We start from the raw sequence: 20,809 nt of genomic DNA on the forward strand, positions 1-20,809 counted from the left end.
TAAAATCAACTCCAAAGGTCATGAACATGCAACGTCAAGTAGCAATGTCACTGCACGTGTGTTCTGTACATCATCGGTGGCCCGACCGGAAAAAAGAAACATAGGCCGAAGAAAGTATTCGTCCCTCCCTGAGAGACGAAAGAGGTATCGTAGGAAAAGGATGCAAGGTATTGAATCGCATGCGCCGTCGCTCGCAACAAGCTAAGAGTATCGCAAAGGATCTAGAATATGAGGCGAAGGTGGTCGTAATCGGCGAAAGAGGAGAGTGTATGTACAGGTCGGTTTTTTGTTTTCGAATTTTTGAAGATTTTTTTTGTCGCCGTGTTCGTGGAACAAATATTTTTCCAGGTTGTGTGTCGTGTCGAATGCAATAGACGTATCGAACAAGAATGCAAGTGGAGAAAAAAAAAGAAACATTATGACCTGCGATTAAGGGACCCCGATGATGCAGAACAGCTTAAATAACGGACGTGCAATGGACGAATGGAGATGTAGGGTGCCGGCCTACGACTTTGGCAGATGGCACCCTTACCATCGACGCTGAGCAGTCTGCATCATCGCGGGCGAGATCGATGAAGGTGGGCTCGACAGGGTCATTCCGGTCGAGGGGTTGATAATGGGAATGACCTTGCGGGTCCGATTCGCAGGCTGCTGTTGCTGGTAGTTGACATGATTAGGGTTGCCGGCAACACCAGGGTGAACGTATGAGTTGGTTTGAGCGGGGGACAAGGAGATGGACGGGGTCACCTGCTGCACCGGTTGGATTTGGTGCTGCAGAGGTGAGGTGTCCGGTGAGCCGCTGGAGAGAGAAGAGCGGTCGGAAGCAGAGTGGATGGAGTGCAGCTATAAATAAAATATGTCAACAAAACTGGTCCCCCTAATGGTTTATCCGAATTGAGATTTGTGACGATCTTCAAGGGGGATCAGGGGGATTGAAGATTCGTTAATCAAAACATACATCATCCTCAGTCAGGAGACCCGGGCAGAATTCGAGGTCGTCATCCAGATCAAAGGACCGACCAGCCTCGAATCTTGCACGAAAGGCTGTCACAGCCGGGGCTTCCGCCAATTCCCGCATACTCTTGACTCCTCGGAACTGACGCTGAGCATTCTGCGAGGCCATCTTGGGGGCACGACGAGAGCGCCCGTGGTGGGTATTTGATGCAGACTGCATATGAGCACCATGGTGAGGGTGTTGCTGGTGTTGCTGGTGTTGGTTGTAGAAGTAGGCAGACATTGTGTAATAAGCTGGCACTCGACAGTTGAGAGGATGAGTTGGATATAAGAAGAAAGTTACAAAAAAAAGAAATAGAAAAATATAGGAAAGATCGATGGGATTGAAAGAGGAAAGGAAAGGATTAATGAGAATGAGAGTGTGTGGGAAGAGGCGAAGGGAAAAAGAGGGGAGGGGTGTGTTATGGGGACTGATGGTAATGGTTACTGTCATTACTATTTATTACCATTTATTACCAATTAAGGGAGTTAGTTCAGTGCTCACTTGTGGATTGTTACAGTTTTGTACTGTCAGGCATAAAAAGACACTTACATCGACGCACCAACCAGACCTAAGCGCTAACGGAGTGGCAATAGCCTCAAAACCAATGATAACTCGTAGATCCTTCTCCAATCCTCTAAAATGGACTTTCAACGGCCCACCAAAATACTGAAAAAAAAAAGAAAAGAAACGAAAAAGAAAAACGTGACGTCGTCGACAATTGGAACGTTACCCGATTTGGAAGATCTCTTAGTGATGACACTGCCTACATACCAAGGGCCATCTGGAGAACTTTACTTGGGACTCTAATTAGGTATGTTGTATTTGCCCTACAATGATGATTGTCGCATATTGAAATACTCTTTATTTTTATCTAGATCCGACATTACCGAAATTGTCAATTTCTACAATCACACATGAAATTGTATCATCGAAAATGGTACTCTGTAAGCTGTCCGGAAAAGTAAATCCATACTCCGTACTCTGTTCCTTGGTGGTTGGGGAAGCTGAAATTTTTCTCAGCCCTTCGGGTCCCCCCTTTAGCTGCAGGCTGTGCAGGGCATGGCTTTTCCCAGGTACATTCCCCCTCTATTCTCCCCATAGGGTGCCCGAATCGGCAGTGGCGGCTGATCTTGCTTGATCGGCCCCCGTAACGAATTCCCCAATCCTTCGACACGCAGCGCAAAGACCCGAAAATGAAAACCTTGTTGGTCTCGAGACACACCCACAACCCTAGCTGCAGATGAACCCGCCTATTATTGGTAGGGGGTTTTACCTAGGTAAGATCCTACCTTATCAGCTCACACTCTTCCAAATCGGAGTTCATCGATGCGGAATCCGGACTAGGGCAGGGGCTTAAGGCGCCTTCTCACTTTTACGCTGGGTAGCATTGCCTACCCGTGACTCACTACATTTCCCATGCGACCGAATCAAAAATCAACGGTGAGTTCCCACTCTCCCACTCTATTCAACGTGTGGTATATGTTGTATTTTTCGATCTGGGACCTATTTCCGTATATTTCATTTATTTTTAGTCCTGGGATATGCCCTGGACCTGGAAAAATGCTCACTCGGCGCCTACTGGAGCATAACCCTGTTGCATGAGGTGCCGACCTTCCATCTTCCACCAGTGATCACTTCCATTCTATTACACGGCCCCAAAAAGGATTAAACCCAAAACTCTACTAGAACCAACGTAGTACTGAAAGCTGTCTCTCCAATTTTCGGCTTCACCGCCCCTTTGGCTATTTCCAAGGTTGGGACACAATCTCACGAGGCGCAGTCGCACGCACCTGCCGAGATCGGATATATCACATATCCTACCCCGTAAACGTTGCCCCCGAAGCTTGAATTATGCATTTGATCTATCCAGCGTCTATGCAGAGTGATTTGGTGAGTTGGTGTCTGCGTGAGATCGCGGGGTCCCAATGCATGAAATATGTAATTCAGTGAGGGACTATTACCCTGCGATCCGATCCCCAGATACACCGCGCAAGGGACTTGCCAAACACGATATTCAACTATTCTGGCCCTGGTTAAATTGCAAATATGTGAGATCTATATATTACATCGTGGCAAATGTTTCCGTACTTCCGAGTCGGAAGGTGGTTTCAGACTCTGGGCGTTATTGAAATGGCGATTTGCGGAGTCGAGGCCTCTTTGTTGCATGACAGCATGACAGCATGACAAACAGATAAGTCTAGATTCTAACATCCTTTAAGAATTCTAGTTTGTTTGAGTTGAGTTTATCTTTATTACCCTTGAGTAATTTTTACATACATTTATCTATAGAGCAGGCAACTCTGTTGTTGCACACAAATGTGCTACACCCCTCGTAGCAACCTTGGAAGTTAATTATTTCTTGATATGGAGTAATCAAAGCCAGCAGCTATTGTTTGGAATACAGGCCCTCAACGGGCCTCATATCCTTGCATTCTACATTCTATCACCGAATAATCGTTTCCTTTGTCTACATAGAAAATCTTAAACCCAATCTTTGATTATAGTAGGGCCATGCCATGAACGCCACACCGTCCGCTGGTTTTGTGTTTTGTTTATTTTCTCTCCCATAGCAACACCACGCAAGATAAATAGTTATCGCAGCATAAACTAACTGAGAGCCAAGAACCTCAGAAGACTGTATATGTAGTCCATGAATTGAGGATTGGGAAGAGGCGACGTCTGCAGCGAATATAACCCCCGCCCCCTCCATTTTCTCTTCTTCGCCTATTCCTATTCGGATAGTATAGAGTATTGCACAGCGTAAAATGGCTTTCAATTATAATAGCTCTCTTAATTTTAATAGACACCGACCGCTGTCGATAAGAGAGAACCAGAACTGGTGATATGAAGCCGGACGATGAATCCGATAGACATTGGGGGTGTCGTTCTCCATGGTCTTTTCACACAGTTCTACATGCGCGAAGAGGGTTATAAAAGATGTACAATGCAGGTTGCCTCTCCTACCAGGCCAGATGACAGGTTGGCAATTGATGGATAGTGTCCGACTTCTCATCAGTTCAACGTTCTCAAAGTAGCACAATTGGTTTGAACACGCTGTAGTAGATAGAAAAAAAAGACCCAGATAAGTCTCTAATTGCCTGTTCAACTGTTCCTAAACGGGTTACCCATTTTACGCGCACTGATTGATTGCCTCGGATAAGATGGGGGTGATACGGATATGGAGAAGTCAGGGGCTGTTTCTGGTAGGTTTTGCTGGCGTAATGGTGATGGTCAGGGATATATGCGAAAGAGAGAGCAAAAACATTTCAGATGTTCGTTCCCTCAATGTACGCAGAAAAAGTGTCCACAAAAGGGGCAAAAAACTAGTCAAAACTAGATCAGACATACGTGGATCAGCTCCCTATCTGGGGCAATGAGGTACCGATATATACGTTGTAGGGGTTGTATTAAAGTAAAAGATGCGGGACAGCATCACTTGTCCAAGTTCTTGCTCTTAACCATCCTCCCAAGCAACTCCTTGCAGTTCTTTTCGCTGTATTGCTCCCATACCTCGTACAAGGAGACCAGCTCCTGTGTACATTCGATGACAGCTTTGATATCCACCTCGCTTTCCGCAAGCCAGCCGATAAGCTTCTGAATTTTAGGAGGAGGGCCGGATCCAGTTTTATCTGATAAGGCGGCCAGCATCTGCATACCGCCTCCATCTCTCATAGAGCCTGCCAAAGCCGATTGACCGGTTCCGGGATAGGTAGATGGATGGGTGGGTTTGAATACGACAGCGACGATGATCGCCATGATCGCAATAACGTGAGGCGGGTGTAAAAGTGGTAGATCTGTCAGATAATGATCGTTGATTACGGACCAGGCGAGAGCGACTTCATCCGAGGTGAGTGATAGTTCGGTTTGAAGTTCGGACAAAGTCCGATAAGGATGATGCACGATGAGTTGCGAGCTCAATTCGGATATTAAAGCAAACTCGCATTCTCCGAGCTTCGCCACATCCGGGGTAATGAATTCTGTGAATAGTTAGCATTTGGTTTGTTTTATGGCTTTATGTATGGATGCATACCTGGCCACAGACCACGCGCTTCGCCGACCACAAAGCGGATATGCTGTGGGCACTCTTCCATCTTACATGCGAGATAGAAGGCTGTGGTGAGTACAAGGTATGGACTTGTCTGCCGAATCTCATTCTTGGTATAGAACCTCTTGAGATATACCTGTGCTGTCGCAATGGCCTGCTGTCTGGTGGACATGCGTTTGCCAAGCTTGATGAGCTCTTGTGGTTTCAATTAGCTTGAAGTTACATTCAAAACAATGAACATATCAATATAACCTACGCTGGTTAAAGTAGATATTCAGTAGTCGCTGATCTGGCAACGAGAACTGCGAATGGGCCACTTTATCTTTCTCCCGTAATCCTTCACGGATATCTGCTAATTTCTCTCTGGAGAATAGCCAGTGTCGACGTTGGGTTGATGCCCAGTAGTTGGCTGCCATATTGAAAGTATGATGATGCAAGGCTCATAAATCGAAAGCCGTCACGACATGGTCCGAAGTCCGGGGGTGGGCTATACCGCTGACTCCGCAGATCACGTATGAAAATGAAATGAGATGATACAGAACCAACACAAGAAAAAAAAAGAACGAAAAGCAATCAAACAATCAAATAACCAAACAACCAAGCAATAAATATCATATAAGAATCAATTTATCTAATATGAGGTCAGTTTGTAATCCCAAAAAGGGATAGTAGGGCTTGGCCCTGGTCCCGTGCAAGATAATCCGGCGTCAAAGCCCTTGGGAAGGTCAATGGTCAAATCGCTGGGCGCCTATTAATCAGAGCCAATTTATCCAGAACCTCGGGAGCCATATCATATTCATAACTTTTTACCTCACGTCATCCTTTTTATGTTCCCCTCGATCCTCTCCCCCTCAACTTCTAGGGGTCTTTGAACCTCCCTTTATAACAAAGCATCAAAAATAATGGTTGCTCGGTAACAATTTTCATCATGGCATCCGGAGAGTCAAAAGATGAACGCGACAAACGAGTCGACAAACTTTGGGAAACCTTGGATACCCGAAAAGAGGGCCATATCGACCTGACTGAGTTAAAGAAAGGGTTAAAGAAAATCGATCATCGTGAGTTTGACCAGGCTCCTTGTTCTATACCGGCGCGTTTGTCTAATCTGTTCTCATTTAGCTCTAAAAAATGCAGACGATATGGTACTGAGTGTCGCCCGGGAGGTTGACACGAATGGCGATGGACGTATCGACCAAGCCGGTAAGCTCACGAAAATCACCTCGGCACCATTTGGGGAAGGGGTTCCCTGGCCAATGTTTGGTCCAATCCTAATCACCACCAGAATTCCGAGCATTTCTCAACCACACCGAGGACGGGCTATGGCAGATGTTCCAGAGTATCGATCGAGATCACAACGGAGAAATCGACAAGATGGAATTAAAAAACGCCTTTGCGCGTTCCGGAGTCACGGTTTCGAGCGCTAAGTTGGACCGGTTTTTCGCGGAAGTCGACAAAAACAATGACGGGGTGATTTCTTATGCAGAGTGGAGGTATATGCATTCTCACTGGTCAAAGTAAAGGCTGAACAGCCTAGGCTAACATGAAATCTTTTTTTTTTTCTTTAGGGATTTCCTTCTATTCCTCCCTCTCCAATCCCCGACCGACCTTCACGCAGTCCTTTCATATTACACGGCCACGGGCAATCTAAACCCGGAAGGAGATGTCAATATCAATGACCTGCAGGGTTTAGGTACAGACCATCCGTTTCTTTCATCTTACATTCTAGCCATCCAACACCTTTTGTACAACATTTTGTCCCTCCCCGCCTTGGCGTCCCTCCTTCCCTCCGCGCATGCGCAAACCAGCCATGTCTCAAAGTTGGCACCCGTTTTCGAGCATGATTTTGTCTCGCTAGACGGCGACTTGGAGTTGGAGTGGTTGGCTCTTCCCCAGACTACCGCCATGCGGATGTTTTTCCGATATTATGGACGGAAGTTGACCGAAAATACCCCTCAACTAGGCTACTTCCTTGCAGGTGGAATTGCGGGTGCCGTATCGAGGACGGCCACCGCCCCCTCGATCGTCTCAAAGTTTATCTCATTGCACAGATTGGCGTCAAATCAACGGTTCAGGCAGCTAAAGGCGGAGCCCCGTTAGCTGCGGCTGGGAACGCTTCCAGAACATTGTTCGACGCTCTCAAGGAATTATGGCGGGCTGGGGGAATACGGAGTTTGTTCGCAGGTTCGTCGCACTTGTCGATCTGGACTCAAAGCGGCAACGACTAATTATAAACAGGGAATGGCTTGAACGTGGTGAAGGTCATGCCAGAGTCTGCGATCAAGTTTGGTGCCTACGAGGTTTGTACTCTCAGTATTGGATTTGGTCTATACAATTAGACGAATGCTGACCCGAGAACAGTCTGCGAAACGAGCATTTGCACGACTCGAAGGGCATAACGACCCGAAGCGACTCCTTCCCACCTCACAATTTATGTCGGGTGGCTTTGGTGGAATGGTTGCCCAGTAGGTCTTGCGCGTCGTTGATGAGAGGAGAATTGGTTCTGATTGTGACTAGATGTTTTGTTTATCCCCTCGATACCCTAAAGTTGTGAGTACATCAGCCCAAGTGATTTGTTAGAGCACTGTGGCTTATAATTATCCAGTCGCATGCAGTGTGAGACCGTCAAAGATGGCCCGAAAGGCAATCAACTCATCGCAGCTACCGCAAGAAAGGTGTGGAACAAGAATGGCTTGGTTGGCTTCTTCCGAGGGCTTCCGCTTGGCCTTGTTGGGATGTTCCCCTACGCCGCGATTGATCTATCGACATTTGAATACCTCAAACGGACACTTCTAGCTAAAAAGGCCCGCGACTGTGGCTGTCATGAGGATGATGTACCCCTCGGCAACTTTGCGACTGGTGCGATTGGTGCCATGAGTGGAGGATTCAGCGCCTCGATTGTCTACCCCCTCAATGTTCTCCGCACCCGACTTCAAACCCAGGGCACGATAATGCATCCGCCCACATACACAGGGATCGGCGAGGTCCTAAGCATCACACTCAAAACCGAGGGACCCCGTGGTCTTTACAAAGGTCTCACCCCCAACCTTCTTAAAGTGGCACCGGCTATGTCGATCAGCTACGTGGTCTATGAGAACGCGAAACGCATACTTGGCCTACGATGATCTGCTAGTCCGAATAAGCCCTCATTTCATCTTCCTCGCACTCCCCCGCGGACACCATTCAGCCATTTGCGTGCATTTTTGATACTCGCACTGGTGCATTCATTCCGGTGCCTTTGAATCGATCTTTGCTATTTACTGGCTTGAAAGTTGGAAGCGTTGTCCCCAAGATACCCACAAAAGCCATTGACAGACATGGCACACCCCCTCGATCATGGGTGCATCTCAATGGACCCCATTCTCATTTTTGATCTCTTTGCCATATCATGAGAGATCACAATATTGGCTTTTCTTTTTTGCATTCACCTTTGTTTGATATCAACAAGGCTTCATTGTAATTTTTATTTGCTTTCTATTGCTTATGTTGTGCTCGCTTGAGACAACTGTACTTTTGACCAACCTTTGATACAGGGGACTGGGAAACTCACCATCAACCACATCAGCATGGCAAGGCGTCAATACAATACCACGGGGCTTTTTGATTTCCATTTTGTTAATTACAAGAAAATCTACACGTTTGGATAATATATATGAAACTTTTCTTGACTACCATTCTGATTGCTCTTAAATTGCCCAGTTTGCGAGTTGCAAATAGGGCATAATCACTAAACTTCCTTCATGGACAAACCCCTTATTTGGCTGCCTGCACAGCCCTAACCTCCTCATCCTGAGGAAGGATATCCGGCACTGGCCCCAGAGGAGTAATAGCAAACTGATTAATCTGCGTGTGACTTTTAGTATAATGGAACTTGATGTGCTCAAAGTCAGTGGTATCCCGGAAAGCAGGGACTTCCCAATACAGCCTGCGCACCCAACGGTGAATAGCCGGGAATCCAGAACGGATATCACGCAGATTGCACTTAAAATGCTGCACGTAGACCGGGTCAAATCGAACAATGGTGGTGTAGAGTCTGATATCAGCCTCGGTGATCTCATTGCCGAAGAAATACGGCTTCGAGGCTGCTTGCTGCTTGACGAGGTGGGCTTCAACCTTGTCGAGCGAGGAGAAGAGCGTTGTTACGGCTTTCTCGTAGGCTTCTTGAGTGGTTGCGAAACCGGATTTGTATACGCCGTTATTGATGTCGTTGTAGATCCATTCGTTGGATGCATCGATCTCGGCTTGTAGAGCCTCGGGGAAGAGGTCAACCTTCTTGTATTGCTCGGGAAGGATATCGTCGAATTCATGGTAAAGCATGCGGATGATTTCGGAGCTCTGATTTTATAAGAATTTGGAATTGAAAAATGACTTCTTTTTGGAAAGATTGTTTCGTACCTCATTGCTTACGATCAGCTTGGTCTTCTTGTCGAAGAGAACTGGGACGGTGAACCGGCCCGTATATTCCGGGTCATTGGAGAAGTAGACCTGTCGGATATGGGTGAATTCCGGGTGTAGAGGATCGGGGATGGTGTTCTCCCCCGACAGTTTCTCATCGGGAGTAGCAAATCGCCAACCTAAGAGAGGAGTTAGAACCATAAAATTTCCCCATAGCTTGTGAGATAGGTCTGACCTTGCGCTCCAAGATGCCAATGCACCGAAGAGAAAGAGATAAAGTCCTCGAGACCCTTAAGCTTCCGGGCAATTAATGTCCGGTGAGCTAGTATATAATTAGTCACTGATCGAGTGTCAAGTCAATTAGGAGCTATTTCATACCCCAAGGACAGGCGTAGGAGACATAAAGATGGTATCGGCCCTTCTCTGGAGGAAATTGGGCGCCAGCCTCTCTAGAGATCCAGTTGCGGAAGACAGATTGCTGACGTTTGAATTCGCCCGACTTGTCGCCAGGTTTCACCCAATCAGTAATTGACATGGAATTTCCAGTCTTGAATTATAAGTCAGCATAGTTATCGGAGCTACTGTAGCTGACTCGTTTTTGTAATTCTTACAGCCATATTGCGGGAGTAGATGATTGGTACTGCGGGGAACACAAAGCTCTGGTAAGCTGCACGAAGAGGCCCTTTGCAAAGAATTGGACGTGAGAGATGCTTCAATGGTTGAGATTTTAACAGAGCAAATAACATAAATGGCAGAGAAAGTGGAATTTACACTTGTATATATAGGAAAGACAAAAATGTCGTTTCTGCGGGGGTCATGACGTTCGCAGGCATGACCAAACGCTGAGTCAGATTTGCTTATCGTAAGATCGATCAGCTTTGACAAAGCAATCTGGATGGTCTTGGCAAAGCCCATGATTTCCAAGATATTGATTTGTACTAATTTGTACACAGATGGCTTACATTGGTAATCTACACACATTTGTAGTTGTGGAGAGTCTGTGGAGAGTGGAATAATCATAAAATCTAGCTACTGTACTATCAATGTGTAGTCAATCGGATTTCCGTGGATTCTAATCGCCTTATTTTGTGAGCTTGACCATCACGTAAGGAACCTCGACATCCTCTTCTGTCTGATCTTCGGCGGTCACCTCGAAGATGATGTTCTTCTGGTGCTCGGGAACTGGCTTCTTGCTGACGTGTTCCACAAGCTTGCTCATACTGGAAGGTACAATGTTAGTAATTTGACTCACGAATGGAGCTGTAATAGAGATACTCACGGTAGAGGAAGGCGATCCTTGACCTTCGATGGGGGATAGAAGCTTGCATACAACAAGCTGACTCCAGAGCTGACCATGGTGATGTCCAAGCCCTTCTCGGCGAAGAAGTCGATGAACTCCTGGAGGGGAATATCTTCCACCTCGAATCGGTCCCAAAGCTTGTCAATTGTGACCTCGCCTTGCTTGCCTTGATACTTGCCCTTTTCGCTGCCGATTGGTTCACTGAAGCTAAATAGGGGAAGGGCCAAATTAACGAAGCCGTTCTTGTATTGCTCGATGTCATCCTTGCCGTCAACAATTTTGTACAGTTCGAGGGCAATAAGACCAGTGGCCAGGGCAGTAGTGGTGGCAATCGCTGGGATGATCTTTCCGGCGATAAATTTGGTCTTGTGTCGGTCAGCCTGAGGAATCTCATAGTTGTCTGCACGGAGGTTGCTAGCCGCAGTGATGAAGTCGATGTGGTGGTTAGTGTCATCATCCTTCTCAAACTCAACTGGCTGCAAGCGGAAACCAGCAAGAGACTTGGGCGAGGGAAGAGATGCCACCAGTTTTTGAATTTCCTCCTCATCAGTAGATGAACCAGCTGGCTGGGCATTCGGATCAGGGTCGTTTTCATTGGCCTGAATCTTGACATTCGAGCTCGGGGTGAACTCGGGGACGATCATGTCATCAACTACCCTGCGGTAATAGTCCTTGTCCGCACCGGGGTTTTTGATACCGTAGTTGAACGCATGGAGGTTGGCACCAGCAACGACAAATCCGATATGGGTAGGATTCGTGCTATCGAATTTTAAGGGTGTAGGGGCACGCTTAGGCCCAGACCAGAATGGTTGACCCGATGATGTCTTGGAGTCTCGGGGGAAGTTGTAGAGAAGCTGCTGGATCGCGTTGTTGTACTGCGCTTCAAATTGTTGGCGAGCCCATACAATACAATCATCGAAAGTTAAAGGTTTTTCAGTGACCAAGAAGTCACGCAGGTGCTCCAAGGTTTGCTTCTCATTACCCGCCTGCTTGAGGGTCTGCTGAATGTAGTCGGGTTGCGAGAGGTACAGGTTGACTGATTCAGGTGGGCCAACAAAGTAGGTTTGGAAAAGATCCCGTGCCCAGGCAATGGTGTGCTCAATGCGGTTCGGGAAACTCTTCAGAGTACACATAGGGAATGACTTCTCCGGAGGATCCTGAGAGCTGGAGTAAGACTCCGTGATGAAAGGAAGGACAACCTGTGTGTTACACTTGGTACCCAGGGTACCACTCTCCAGCAATGGCTTGCGGAAGAAGACACAGCGGCGATCAACATATGTCCGTGCGTCGACATTGTCCAAAGCGTTTGTCACACCATCAAGGTTGTTCCAAAACTCCTCGTTGAAGATGTGTTCAGTGTCGGCACCGACGCGATCACGAAGAGTCACAATCTTATCTTTCAATTCTGGGTTCATTGCTTGAGCGGCCGCAGACGCGCATTCACTCTTAAGTCTGCCAACATCCTTGGGACGGAAAAGGAATTGGCGGTTAAGATTGCTCTTCTCAATCTGGTCCATATCGGTGACGTAAAGCTTTCCTTTGGGCCCCGTACCCAAACCCATCATGGCCCAGTTCTTCAGGGTCTCACAACCGATAGCACCAGAACCGACCAAGAATTGGGTGACATTGGCAAGTTTGTCTTGGTATTCCTTGCCGAACACCGCAATTTGACCATCGTAGCGGGTGCCAAGAGGCTTGCAGCTCTCTTCAGATCGAGTGACCGATGAAGGCAAAGACTCCAAAGAGTCAAAGTACAACCACTGGTGCACAGGGCTGAACTTGCCGGAGACAGCCTTCAGAACTTCCTGGGCGGCGATGCCACCGAAGAAAGCTGCTAACGGGTTCAGATCACCGCGGGCCTGGTAGCTCAGCTCCTTGATTATCTTCTCGTCCAGTTCAACCTTTTCCTCACCAGCTGCAGCGAGATCGTTAGCGATCTTTAGGACCTCCTGGGCGTCGCTATCATTGTGGGGACGAGGCAATTGGCCATCGTGAGTATCCGCAAACTGATGAAGAGCCTGGATACCAATGTGCAATTGTTGTGGTCGGTCAAACTTGGCAAAGTCGGACGTGAGAAGCTCGGGCTTTTTAAGTTGATCCTCCAGCGACTGGAAATCGATGAATTTGGGCATCTTGACCTGAGTGAATAGACCACCGCCCTGGTAGGATCCTAGACCAGAGACATCGCCAATAGTGAAAGTATAAGGACCTTTTACAGTGACTTTGCGAGGATCACTGTTGTTTAGGCCATCCATGCCCTTGACTTCAGTGAAAGTGACAAAGTCACCATCCTCGAGTCCATGCCTCGTCTCATCGAGCGCCGAAACCAGCCCTTCCTCGTTGATATCCGCCACAATTCCACCAGCAGGCTCTTCGCCGTTGGGATCACCCACGGTGAAGTTCTTTCCAAAGTCATTGAAGATATAACCAAAGAGACCGAATGTATCCGTAATTGTGAGGTAGATTTTGTTTTTGTGGCAGAAGTCAGCAATCACCAGTTGCTCCTTCAAAGGCGTCTGTGTGAGCACCACTGCCTGGTAACGCTTTAGTTGCTCGAGATCGCCTACAAGGCTCTCGCCTTCATGGACTGTAACGGGCACGTAAGAGTTCAACTCGGCGACTCTTGGGGCGGTAACTTCAGCACGGGGCTTGCCGACGTCCTCTGGCTGAAGGAAAAACTGCGAAGAAAGATCCGAGATAGCAACTGGTGCGGGGTCGTATAGGGTGAGGGATTTGACACCAGCGAGGGCGATGTTCTTGGCTATGGAGACAATCAGACGTTTGGATGAAAGCAAAGTTTGATCAATAGTCGAACCACATACCGATTTCAACACCCAGGCCCTTGAGACCTACGATCAGAACATTGGAAGAGCCCATGCGCTTCATGGCCTCGTGACCAAGAACGTATCTCTAAGGTGTCAGTATATACTCGGGATTTGAATGTTATATAGGGATGCGGGGGGCTTACAGCTGTCGACTATACAATGATTCGTCGATCTCCCCATGCTTGATCGCTTCGATGGTTTCTTGGGGGTTCTCGACCTGCATCTTGACGTCCTTTGGTGAAACATATTAGCGGCGATCTTATCTCTAAGACCAAGGCTAACCATACCGTCATTGTTCTTTTATCTGGCCGAGCTCCGACGTCGTCTTCAGAGGCTCTGCGCTTTCCGGGCTTAGCCGCGTCTCGAACAGGAATGTTTGAAGGAATGATGAAAGTCAGGAGGTGAAAGCCTTGCGATAGAGCAAGTCTTTCAATAGTGATGATAAATCAAGTTGCAACGCCCAGCGTACCAGGTACCTAGCTCAACGAGCACGGAGAAGAGTAGCAATCCGAACGCAATCGGCGGATGATAGAGGGTTATGGAAGAGAAGTAAAAATGTAACGCTGTGTGAGGGAGGAGGTGCGAATAAGTAAATGACAAGTCAGTGCAAAGTAGGAGAGAGATCGAGAGAGGGAGGGACACCGACGTAAGAGGGGTGGCCCGACAGCTAAGGGATGACTAATGGGCGGTGAGAGTGCGATTGGCCTTTAGCCCCGCGATACTTCAATGAACCACTGGGAGCTATTGTTCTCGAGTTACAGAGTGTCTTGTTGAGAGTTGGAAGCTGTGATACATCTAGGTAGGTTTGAGGTTCGACTCTGGAGAATGACAACCACCCTTCTCTTCTCCGATTGGTTTTGAAGCCTGCTATTCCATCCGCCACGTTTGACGCGTCTCGGTATCAACGCGAAGCTTGGCGCCGTCAAACGCTCCAATTCATGTGTCGCTTTGAATTCGTGGGGCGCGGTCTATTATACTGGCAGCGAAAAAACTGTTCAGTGGAGAGAAGACATTTCTCTAGGTGAGATTTCTGCATATACGCCTATGATGAGCTCGTGATTGATATCCGATAGGGAACTCTCGTCAGAATGCTCCATGAGATCCTACTCTCCCTCTCCGGCCAGCCATCCCCCCTCTTCAGCACCCAAAAGGGGGAAAATGCTGTCACTCAAGATGATTTTCCCCTTCTTTCACCTCCGGAGAAAGCCCTCCTCGCCTCCGTTGCCCATCTGAGCCGACTCCACGTGCAGCTGCGGAAATATGCCTCCGATATATCCTCTGCGAGTCCATCTGTTATATGCCGCTCGGTCTCTACAGCTATTGTTGGAACCCATCTAGGTGAATTCCAGAATAAGATCCTGGAGGTTGAGAGGGCAATCCTTGCCGAGGATAGTGGATATGTCGGAGGATATGGTATTGTCCCATTGTCGACTATCGTGGGGGAGTTTGCACCATGGACGCGCCGCATGGAGTGGCTTTGGGCAGTTATCCGGTTCATTCAACCCGAAAGGAAAACCACCCAACTTTTGCATGATTCCACGGGGGCAGCGCTCATGGATCACCTGCGGACCGAAGCTCAAACAGGATATCTTGATATCAAGGAGATGGCCCTGCAATTGGCGACAGTGGCTGAGATGGCATGGATGAAGCAGCTTTCGATGTGGTTACTTTATGGGAATCTTCCTATCTACGGGAAGGATGACTTTTTCATCCAGGAGGATACCGAAAACGAGAATGGCGAGGCACAATTCAGCATAAACGTCCGATTGCTCCCAAATTTTGTCACGGCACAAACAGCCGGCTCAATACTATTTATTGGCAAATCCCTCAATCATATTCGGGCGAAACGGAAAACTTCAATAGCAGGAACCTCTACTGCGCCAGTGACGTTATACCGGGAGCACATCGACCAACTTGCGGGCCTGAAATCACCAATTTCGCCTTCAAAGCTGACTACCGCCGTTGACTCCATTCGCCTTTCTCTGTCTCAATCAACCTTGTCGAAATTGCTGCCCCTCCCGAAAATCCTGGAAATCCTTACTTTGCTTCATAATTTCCTTTTACTAGGACGAGGGGAATTTGCGGTGGCTCTTGTAGCACATGCAGATTCACGCATTGAGGAAAGCCGACACCGGGGCCTATCAGCGACCCGCCCATTGGAAAAACCTGGTGTTCTCCCCATCAAAGAAGGTGATGTCACAGCTGCTCTAGTTGAAGCATGGGCAGAGCTTTTCTCGTTACAAAAGGAGGAGGATCCAGCCGACGAAGAACTTGAACTTGCCCGTGACCTTCTTTGTCTGTCCACCAGTATCCGCAAAAGTGGCCGACCGATGACCCCTGCTCAAACTCCCAATTCAATATCTAAAATTTCAAAGGTCTCATTTGAAGACTTGCTCTTCCCCACACCCACAAACCTCACCGCACATATCCGAGCTCCTCTGGACCTATTTATCTCCAGCTCTGATATTGTCATATATTCTAAGATCCATTCTTATCTCTTGGGAATACGGCGGGCTCAGATCCGACTTGGAGATCTCTGGAAACGAACTCCACTGCGGCGAAACCACCCTACACCATGGGGGCCACCCAGAAGCAACAGTATCTTTGGCCAAGCTAAGCTGAAGGCAAGAAGAGATAGAGATAATGCTCGTGTTCGCCAAATGCGTCATATTTGGGCCACAGGAAGTGCATGTCTGTTTATGCTGTCTGAGATTGGTGGCTTTTTCCAGGGAGATGTCGTCAATGAGTCGTGGCACCACCTTCGCCAATGGATTGAAGGATGCTCTTCGTCCACAGCATCAGCCCCTGGATCCCGACCTGGAACAGCATCGTCTTCAAAATCGCATCACAGTTCCAAGACAGTGTCTCCCGGCCATATGCCTACCAAAGACTTCTCCGAGTCTGGCCAGCAGACCATGGGGCGGCACGACCCGGAGGCTCTCACGGTTGCCCACCGGCGGCACCTGTCATCTTTAGTGCACAGTCTCTTTTTGACTGAACTACCCTTCACACATACCATGAGAGGACTTCTCACATATATCGACCACTTCGTCGCTCTTGTGATTCGGTTGGAAACCATTCAACGCAATATGGATCTGGAAACAGATGAAGGCGTGGAAGATGCGTTGGTAGATTATGCCCACGAAGAATGCGAGGTATGGGAAGAGTTGCGCGCCACTCGAAACGATGTTGAGGCGGGTATTAAGAATCTCATTGGGAGCCTGCGAGACATTGACGATAGTCGCTCGGGAGAAGACCAGGGACCCGTTGAATTAACAACAAACTTCGGACAGATGTGGCCTGGTTCCCGTCAAGATGACAGGGCAAGCCTCGGCTTTAGCCACTACATGCCCCGTAAAGCACCGGGGGTAGATCGTCTGCTCATGAAACTAGATTTCGGCAGCCTTCGCAGCGGCTTCGGACCCGAGACGACTGCGGGTTTTGCGGGTATGCCATGATGACTGGAGCGGCCTATGAACTCTCATGGGTCTTTTGTCTTTATTGTACTTCGTTTACGACCACCTTCCCAGTGAGCAATTGGCGTTTTATCTTAGCGGCATCGGATAACTGGGACGGTTGACAGGAGTCTGGATATTGCACGGATCGTCTATTTTTCCTTTCATTTTCTTCCAATATTTCTTCGTGGCGGTCTTTGTAAAAGTTATTTCCTATGAAATAGAATTCAGTTCATCCATTGCTGCGGGATGGGGTGTGTCCGCCGGCCTATTCATTTGAAAATCAACCGCAGGAGAAAGTGTACACCGTGTTCCCGCAGATAACGTTGCTTATTTCTGTATTAACAGAAATACCATATAGCCCTTATCTGTGCTCTGTACTAAGTAATCCATAAAACATAGGGTTCTGTAAGCTACAATGAGCAAACTCGATATGCATAACTATTGTATGTGCATACACTGTACTCCCCAGTTGAATCTGCCTTCCAATGCCTTTAGTTCCGGGCAATAGAGAAAGCTTGATGGGAAGGATGCGCTCAAATTCCTTGTTACTTATCATAGTAAGTGCAAAAGAAAGACTTAAAGACCTTACTCAAGGTGAAACATTCTATGGGGCTGTTGTACGAGTGTCCCTTGGGCATGGGAGTCGGTGTAAGATGTGAGAAAGGGTTACCGGATTAGGAAATCCCGGGCTTGAATGTATGAGATTTTGTTAAGCTCATGTGGTCCATTCTCCCCATCCTAAAAATAAAATGAAATAAAAATTCGAGCTTGGGACTGGACAATCTGCCCGCCCACGGAGTTCAGGTGGATTTAAGGTGGAACTCGGAGGGTCTGGGGGGTCCCAAGGGGCCCGGGACGCCGAGAAAGGAGAAGACGAGTTATCATCCTGACTTATCACTGACTTGTCACTATCCACAATTTTTCTGAGGAACTCGGAGCCTCTGGATGTCTCGAAATCCCCATGGAGTAATGTTAAATAAGAAACTAGAAAATACACTATGCTGCCAGCTGGCCGTTAAGGCCGAGTGTCTTATTGGGGAAGGCCGGCATTCCGCAACTGCACGGGGAGCTTGAGCTTCGCGGGATCTTCTGATATTCCCCTAAATATCCAGCCACTCTCGACCCGGGACAAGATCGGGGATCGGCATGGGGAAAAGAACCAGATTGTAAGCCAATCACGCTCACGGACCATCAATTGTGATAGACAACCGTGCATACTCCTGCCGGGTAGGCCATTCCATCGAAGCTCCCATCGAAGTCTTACCGTCTTCGGCCCAAGGTCACGATACTCCTAAATAATGAGGGTGCGACCCTCTTTCTCCGGCATCCCCATCTATATAGCTAATCAGAGGTTAGGTAGAAAGCCTGGGCCTTACCGTGGATGCTCCCGATTGATCAATGTGCCTGGGTTCATTCGAGTCATGGTAAAAGCAGTTATCCATTGGGTCACGCGTAACTGGGATATTTTTTTTGCTGTCAATATTTTTATGCAGGATCTTCCTATTCTCGGTAGGCTCTCCAAGGAAGTGCCGTCCTAGCTCTCTGGACATATAAACCTGTCACCCCGATGCCGTGGATGGAATATCGTGAATTTTTTGGTCGCATCACTACTTATTGATACCTATTGTTTCACTTCACGGCTACCGACATTAATACCATCTCATTCTCCCTGATATCTCTCATTTTATATTTCCCCGATCCCTTCCTTCGCCATGTCTTTTGTTCCCCGAGTATTGGCTCCCACTCGTACACGGCTAGCTAGAGTTGCCGTTTCTACTCATCATTCTCTCTTTTCCTCTTCAACCCGCTTGTATTCGACCTCCAATAGCTTGTTCAGCCCTCAGGGTATCCACAGTTCATCTCACAGCCCGGACCACATCCAATCAAAGATGCCGGCGAAAGAGCTTTTGCACAACAATCACCGTTTCAGCGAGTTTGATCTTGAGGGCCGAGTATATGCCATCACCGGCGGGGGACGAGGATTGGGATTATCAATGGCGGAAGCATTGGTCGAAGCCGGAGCAAAAGGTACTTACGCCCTCATTCTCGAAATGGACGAATGCTAACGCAATATCATGTAACCAGTATACTGTCTGGACCGCCTTGAATCCCCACATCCAGACTTTCTCGTTGCTAAGAAAAGGGCTGAGGAAGACTACGGCAGCAGCCTGGAGTACATCCGCATTGACGTACGCAACAACACGGAAGTCAACAACGCATTCGCAGCCATTGCAGCACAGGGACAGCGGCTGGATGGTCTGATCGCCGCAGCCGGAATCAACCACCTCCAAAGTGCACTGGAGCACTCCCAGCAGGCTTTAGACGACGTGATGTCGATTAATTATAATGGAGTGTTCAACTCAGCCACCGCGGCCGCCCGCCAGATGTTCAAATACCAACAGAAGGGCTCGATCCTACTAGTAGCCAGCATGAGCGGCCTCATTGCCAACAAAGGCATGACCTCACCCGTGTACAACTCATCCAAGGCCGCGGTTATCCAACTAGGCCGCTCTCTTGCTATGGAATGGGGTCGTCACGGCATTCGCGTCAATAGCCTGTGCCCAGGTCACATCATCACCCCGATGGTGGACGAGGTATTCAGGCAAAATCCCGCTGCCAGAGCTACTTGGGAAGCGGAGAATATGCTTGGTCGCTTGGCGTTGCCTGAGGAGTTCCGCGGTACGGCTCTTTTCTGTCTTTCTGATGCGAGCAGCTTTATGACAGGAAGCACTCTGCTCATTGATGGAGGACACACTGCTTGGTAATAGGTATCCTCAACCGAGAAAACAATTGCACAAAAGTTAAGCTTGAGTTGAAGATACAAACATATCTGGTGAAATTTTTCAAAGAAGGGTACTGGCGTTGGCGGCGAATTTCGTACAATAAGTGCATCAACCATCAGATAATACGTATACCGTGTGTAACAACCACTTAGCCAACAATCCAGATTTTCCACAGTACCCTATCCTTTTTATCCATCTGACATCGCAGTGCATGGCAACCAACTCGGTACTTTCCTCCTATTGGCTTTTTTTTGCCATCAAAAATTGGCCACATGTTCACCACCTGTCCACCATCTGTGGTAATCTTCAAACAACAGTTAGAAGGAATGCAATCGTCTATCTATGATAGAAACCAGGCATTTGCACACATTGAAATTGAAAGGGTTGTAACCTTTCTAGATAGACGTTTCCCTTTCTAGCCTCTGCTTTATGGACGTCAATAGATAAGTTACTTACTTCAGATACTTACATATAGACCTCTTGTTGGGAGGTCGATATAAAATTGAAGTAACTATGCATTATCAGCAATTAGGAAGGTAGAAATAGTGTGGGAAGGAAAAAAAAAAAAAAAAAAAAAAAAGGTCCAAGAATATGCAAATCTTAAGCATATTCTTATATTCTTGCCATACGGATATTTTCAAACCGGATTCCACTTAATCTCGGATGTCTGCTCCGATATGATCTATCATGAATGTCCGCGGGTTGTATGGATGTTGGATGTTGTATACTGCCGTACATCGTATACTGGATAAGGCGGTCATTGACTTTTCTGCCCGAAATCCCTTCACAGTTATTAAACCCACTTAGGCAAATATATCAAAAATATCAAAAAGTCCAAACTATTCTAGATACTGTCTTTACACCAAAAGAGTATAGAGTAAATGAGTCAGAGTTCCGTCACACTGCATAATATTCTAGGTAAGCAGTTTGTTGGATCTTGAAATCACATGTGCGATACAATTCGAATATATCCTGTTTGATGCCCCTCCTTTCGACCGTTTGCTCTTTA

At 47.7% G+C, this 20,809-nt stretch overlaps 8 protein-coding genes across 8 annotated transcripts; 3 read left to right on the top strand and 5 right to left on the bottom strand.

Moving 5' to 3' along the window:
- Positions 1-528: 528 nt before the first annotated feature.
- On the bottom strand, positions 529-1,237 carry N7487_005755 (DUF4452 domain-containing protein; the record flags this gene model as incomplete). The annotated part of the gene is made up of 2 exons (XM_056873502.1): positions 529-843; positions 959-1,237. The coding sequence occupies 2 exons, from the start codon at positions 1,235-1,237 to the stop codon at positions 529-531; spliced, it is 594 nt and encodes a 197-aa protein (XP_056731222.1).
- A 3,192-nt stretch (positions 1,238-4,429) lies between these two features.
- On the bottom strand, positions 4,430-5,458 carry ssn8 (cyclin-dependent protein serine/threonine kinase regulator SSN8; the record flags this gene model as incomplete). Its single annotated transcript, XM_056873503.1, has 3 exons — positions 4,430-4,974; positions 5,028-5,237; positions 5,299-5,458. The coding sequence occupies 3 exons, from the start codon at positions 5,456-5,458 to the stop codon at positions 4,430-4,432; spliced, it is 915 nt and encodes a 304-aa protein (XP_056731223.1).
- Positions 5,459-5,970: 512 nt separating this feature from the next.
- Positions 5,971-8,164, top strand: N7487_005757 (calcium-binding mitochondrial carrier protein; the record flags this gene model as incomplete). Its single annotated transcript, XM_056873504.1, has 9 exons — positions 5,971-6,100; positions 6,162-6,242; positions 6,325-6,532; positions 6,608-7,034; positions 7,091-7,223; positions 7,278-7,339; positions 7,401-7,504; positions 7,557-7,589; positions 7,645-8,164. 9 exons carry the CDS (start codon positions 5,971-5,973, stop codon positions 8,162-8,164), a joined length of 1,698 nt encoding a protein of 565 aa, XP_056731224.1.
- Positions 8,165-8,792: 628 nt separating this feature from the next.
- N7487_005758 (glutathione S-transferase family protein) lies at positions 8,793-10,051 on the bottom strand (the record flags this gene model as incomplete). The annotated part of the gene is made up of 5 exons (XM_056873505.1): positions 8,793-9,374; positions 9,435-9,613; positions 9,670-9,756; positions 9,813-9,981; positions 10,046-10,051. The coding sequence occupies 5 exons, from the start codon at positions 10,049-10,051 to the stop codon at positions 8,793-8,795; spliced, it is 1,023 nt and encodes a 340-aa protein (XP_056731225.1).
- Positions 10,052-10,483: 432 nt separating this feature from the next.
- On the bottom strand, positions 10,484-13,852 carry ubaA (E1 ubiquitin-activating protein ubaA; the record flags this gene model as incomplete). The annotated part of the gene is made up of 5 exons (XM_056873506.1): positions 10,484-10,654; positions 10,714-13,495; positions 13,557-13,642; positions 13,703-13,791; positions 13,847-13,852. The coding sequence occupies 5 exons, from the start codon at positions 13,850-13,852 to the stop codon at positions 10,516-10,518; spliced, it is 3,102 nt and encodes a 1,033-aa protein (XP_056731226.1). The 3' UTR covers positions 10,484-10,515.
- A 136-nt stretch (positions 13,853-13,988) lies between these two features.
- N7487_005760 (uncharacterized protein) lies at positions 13,989-14,527 on the bottom strand (the record flags this gene model as incomplete). The annotated part of the gene is made up of 2 exons (XM_056873507.1): positions 13,989-14,226; positions 14,319-14,527. Coding segments are annotated over 2 exons (447 nt in total), but the record flags the coding sequence as incomplete, so codon positions are not given.
- Positions 14,528-14,647: 120 nt separating this feature from the next.
- N7487_005761 (uncharacterized protein) lies at positions 14,648-17,017 on the top strand (the record flags this gene model as incomplete). Its single annotated transcript, XM_056873508.1, has 1 exon — positions 14,648-17,017. The coding sequence occupies one exon, from the start codon at positions 14,648-14,650 to the stop codon at positions 17,015-17,017; it is 2,370 nt and encodes a 789-aa protein (XP_056731228.1).
- Positions 17,018-18,729: 1,712 nt separating this feature from the next.
- Positions 18,730-20,710, top strand: N7487_005762 (putative short chain dehydrogenase/oxidoreductase; the record flags this gene model as incomplete). Its single annotated transcript, XM_056873509.1, has 3 exons — positions 18,730-19,045; positions 19,103-19,778; positions 20,608-20,710. 3 exons carry the CDS (start codon positions 18,730-18,732, stop codon positions 20,708-20,710), a joined length of 1,095 nt encoding a protein of 364 aa, XP_056731229.1.
- Between the last annotated feature and the right edge of the window lie 99 nt (positions 20,711-20,809).

This window comes from Penicillium crustosum (assembly GCF_028827405.1).
Source record: "Penicillium crustosum strain IBT 35664 chromosome Unknown utg000002l_segment0_segment0, whole genome shotgun sequence".
Classification (NCBI taxonomy): domain Eukaryota; kingdom Fungi; phylum Ascomycota; class Eurotiomycetes; order Eurotiales; family Aspergillaceae; genus Penicillium; species Penicillium crustosum.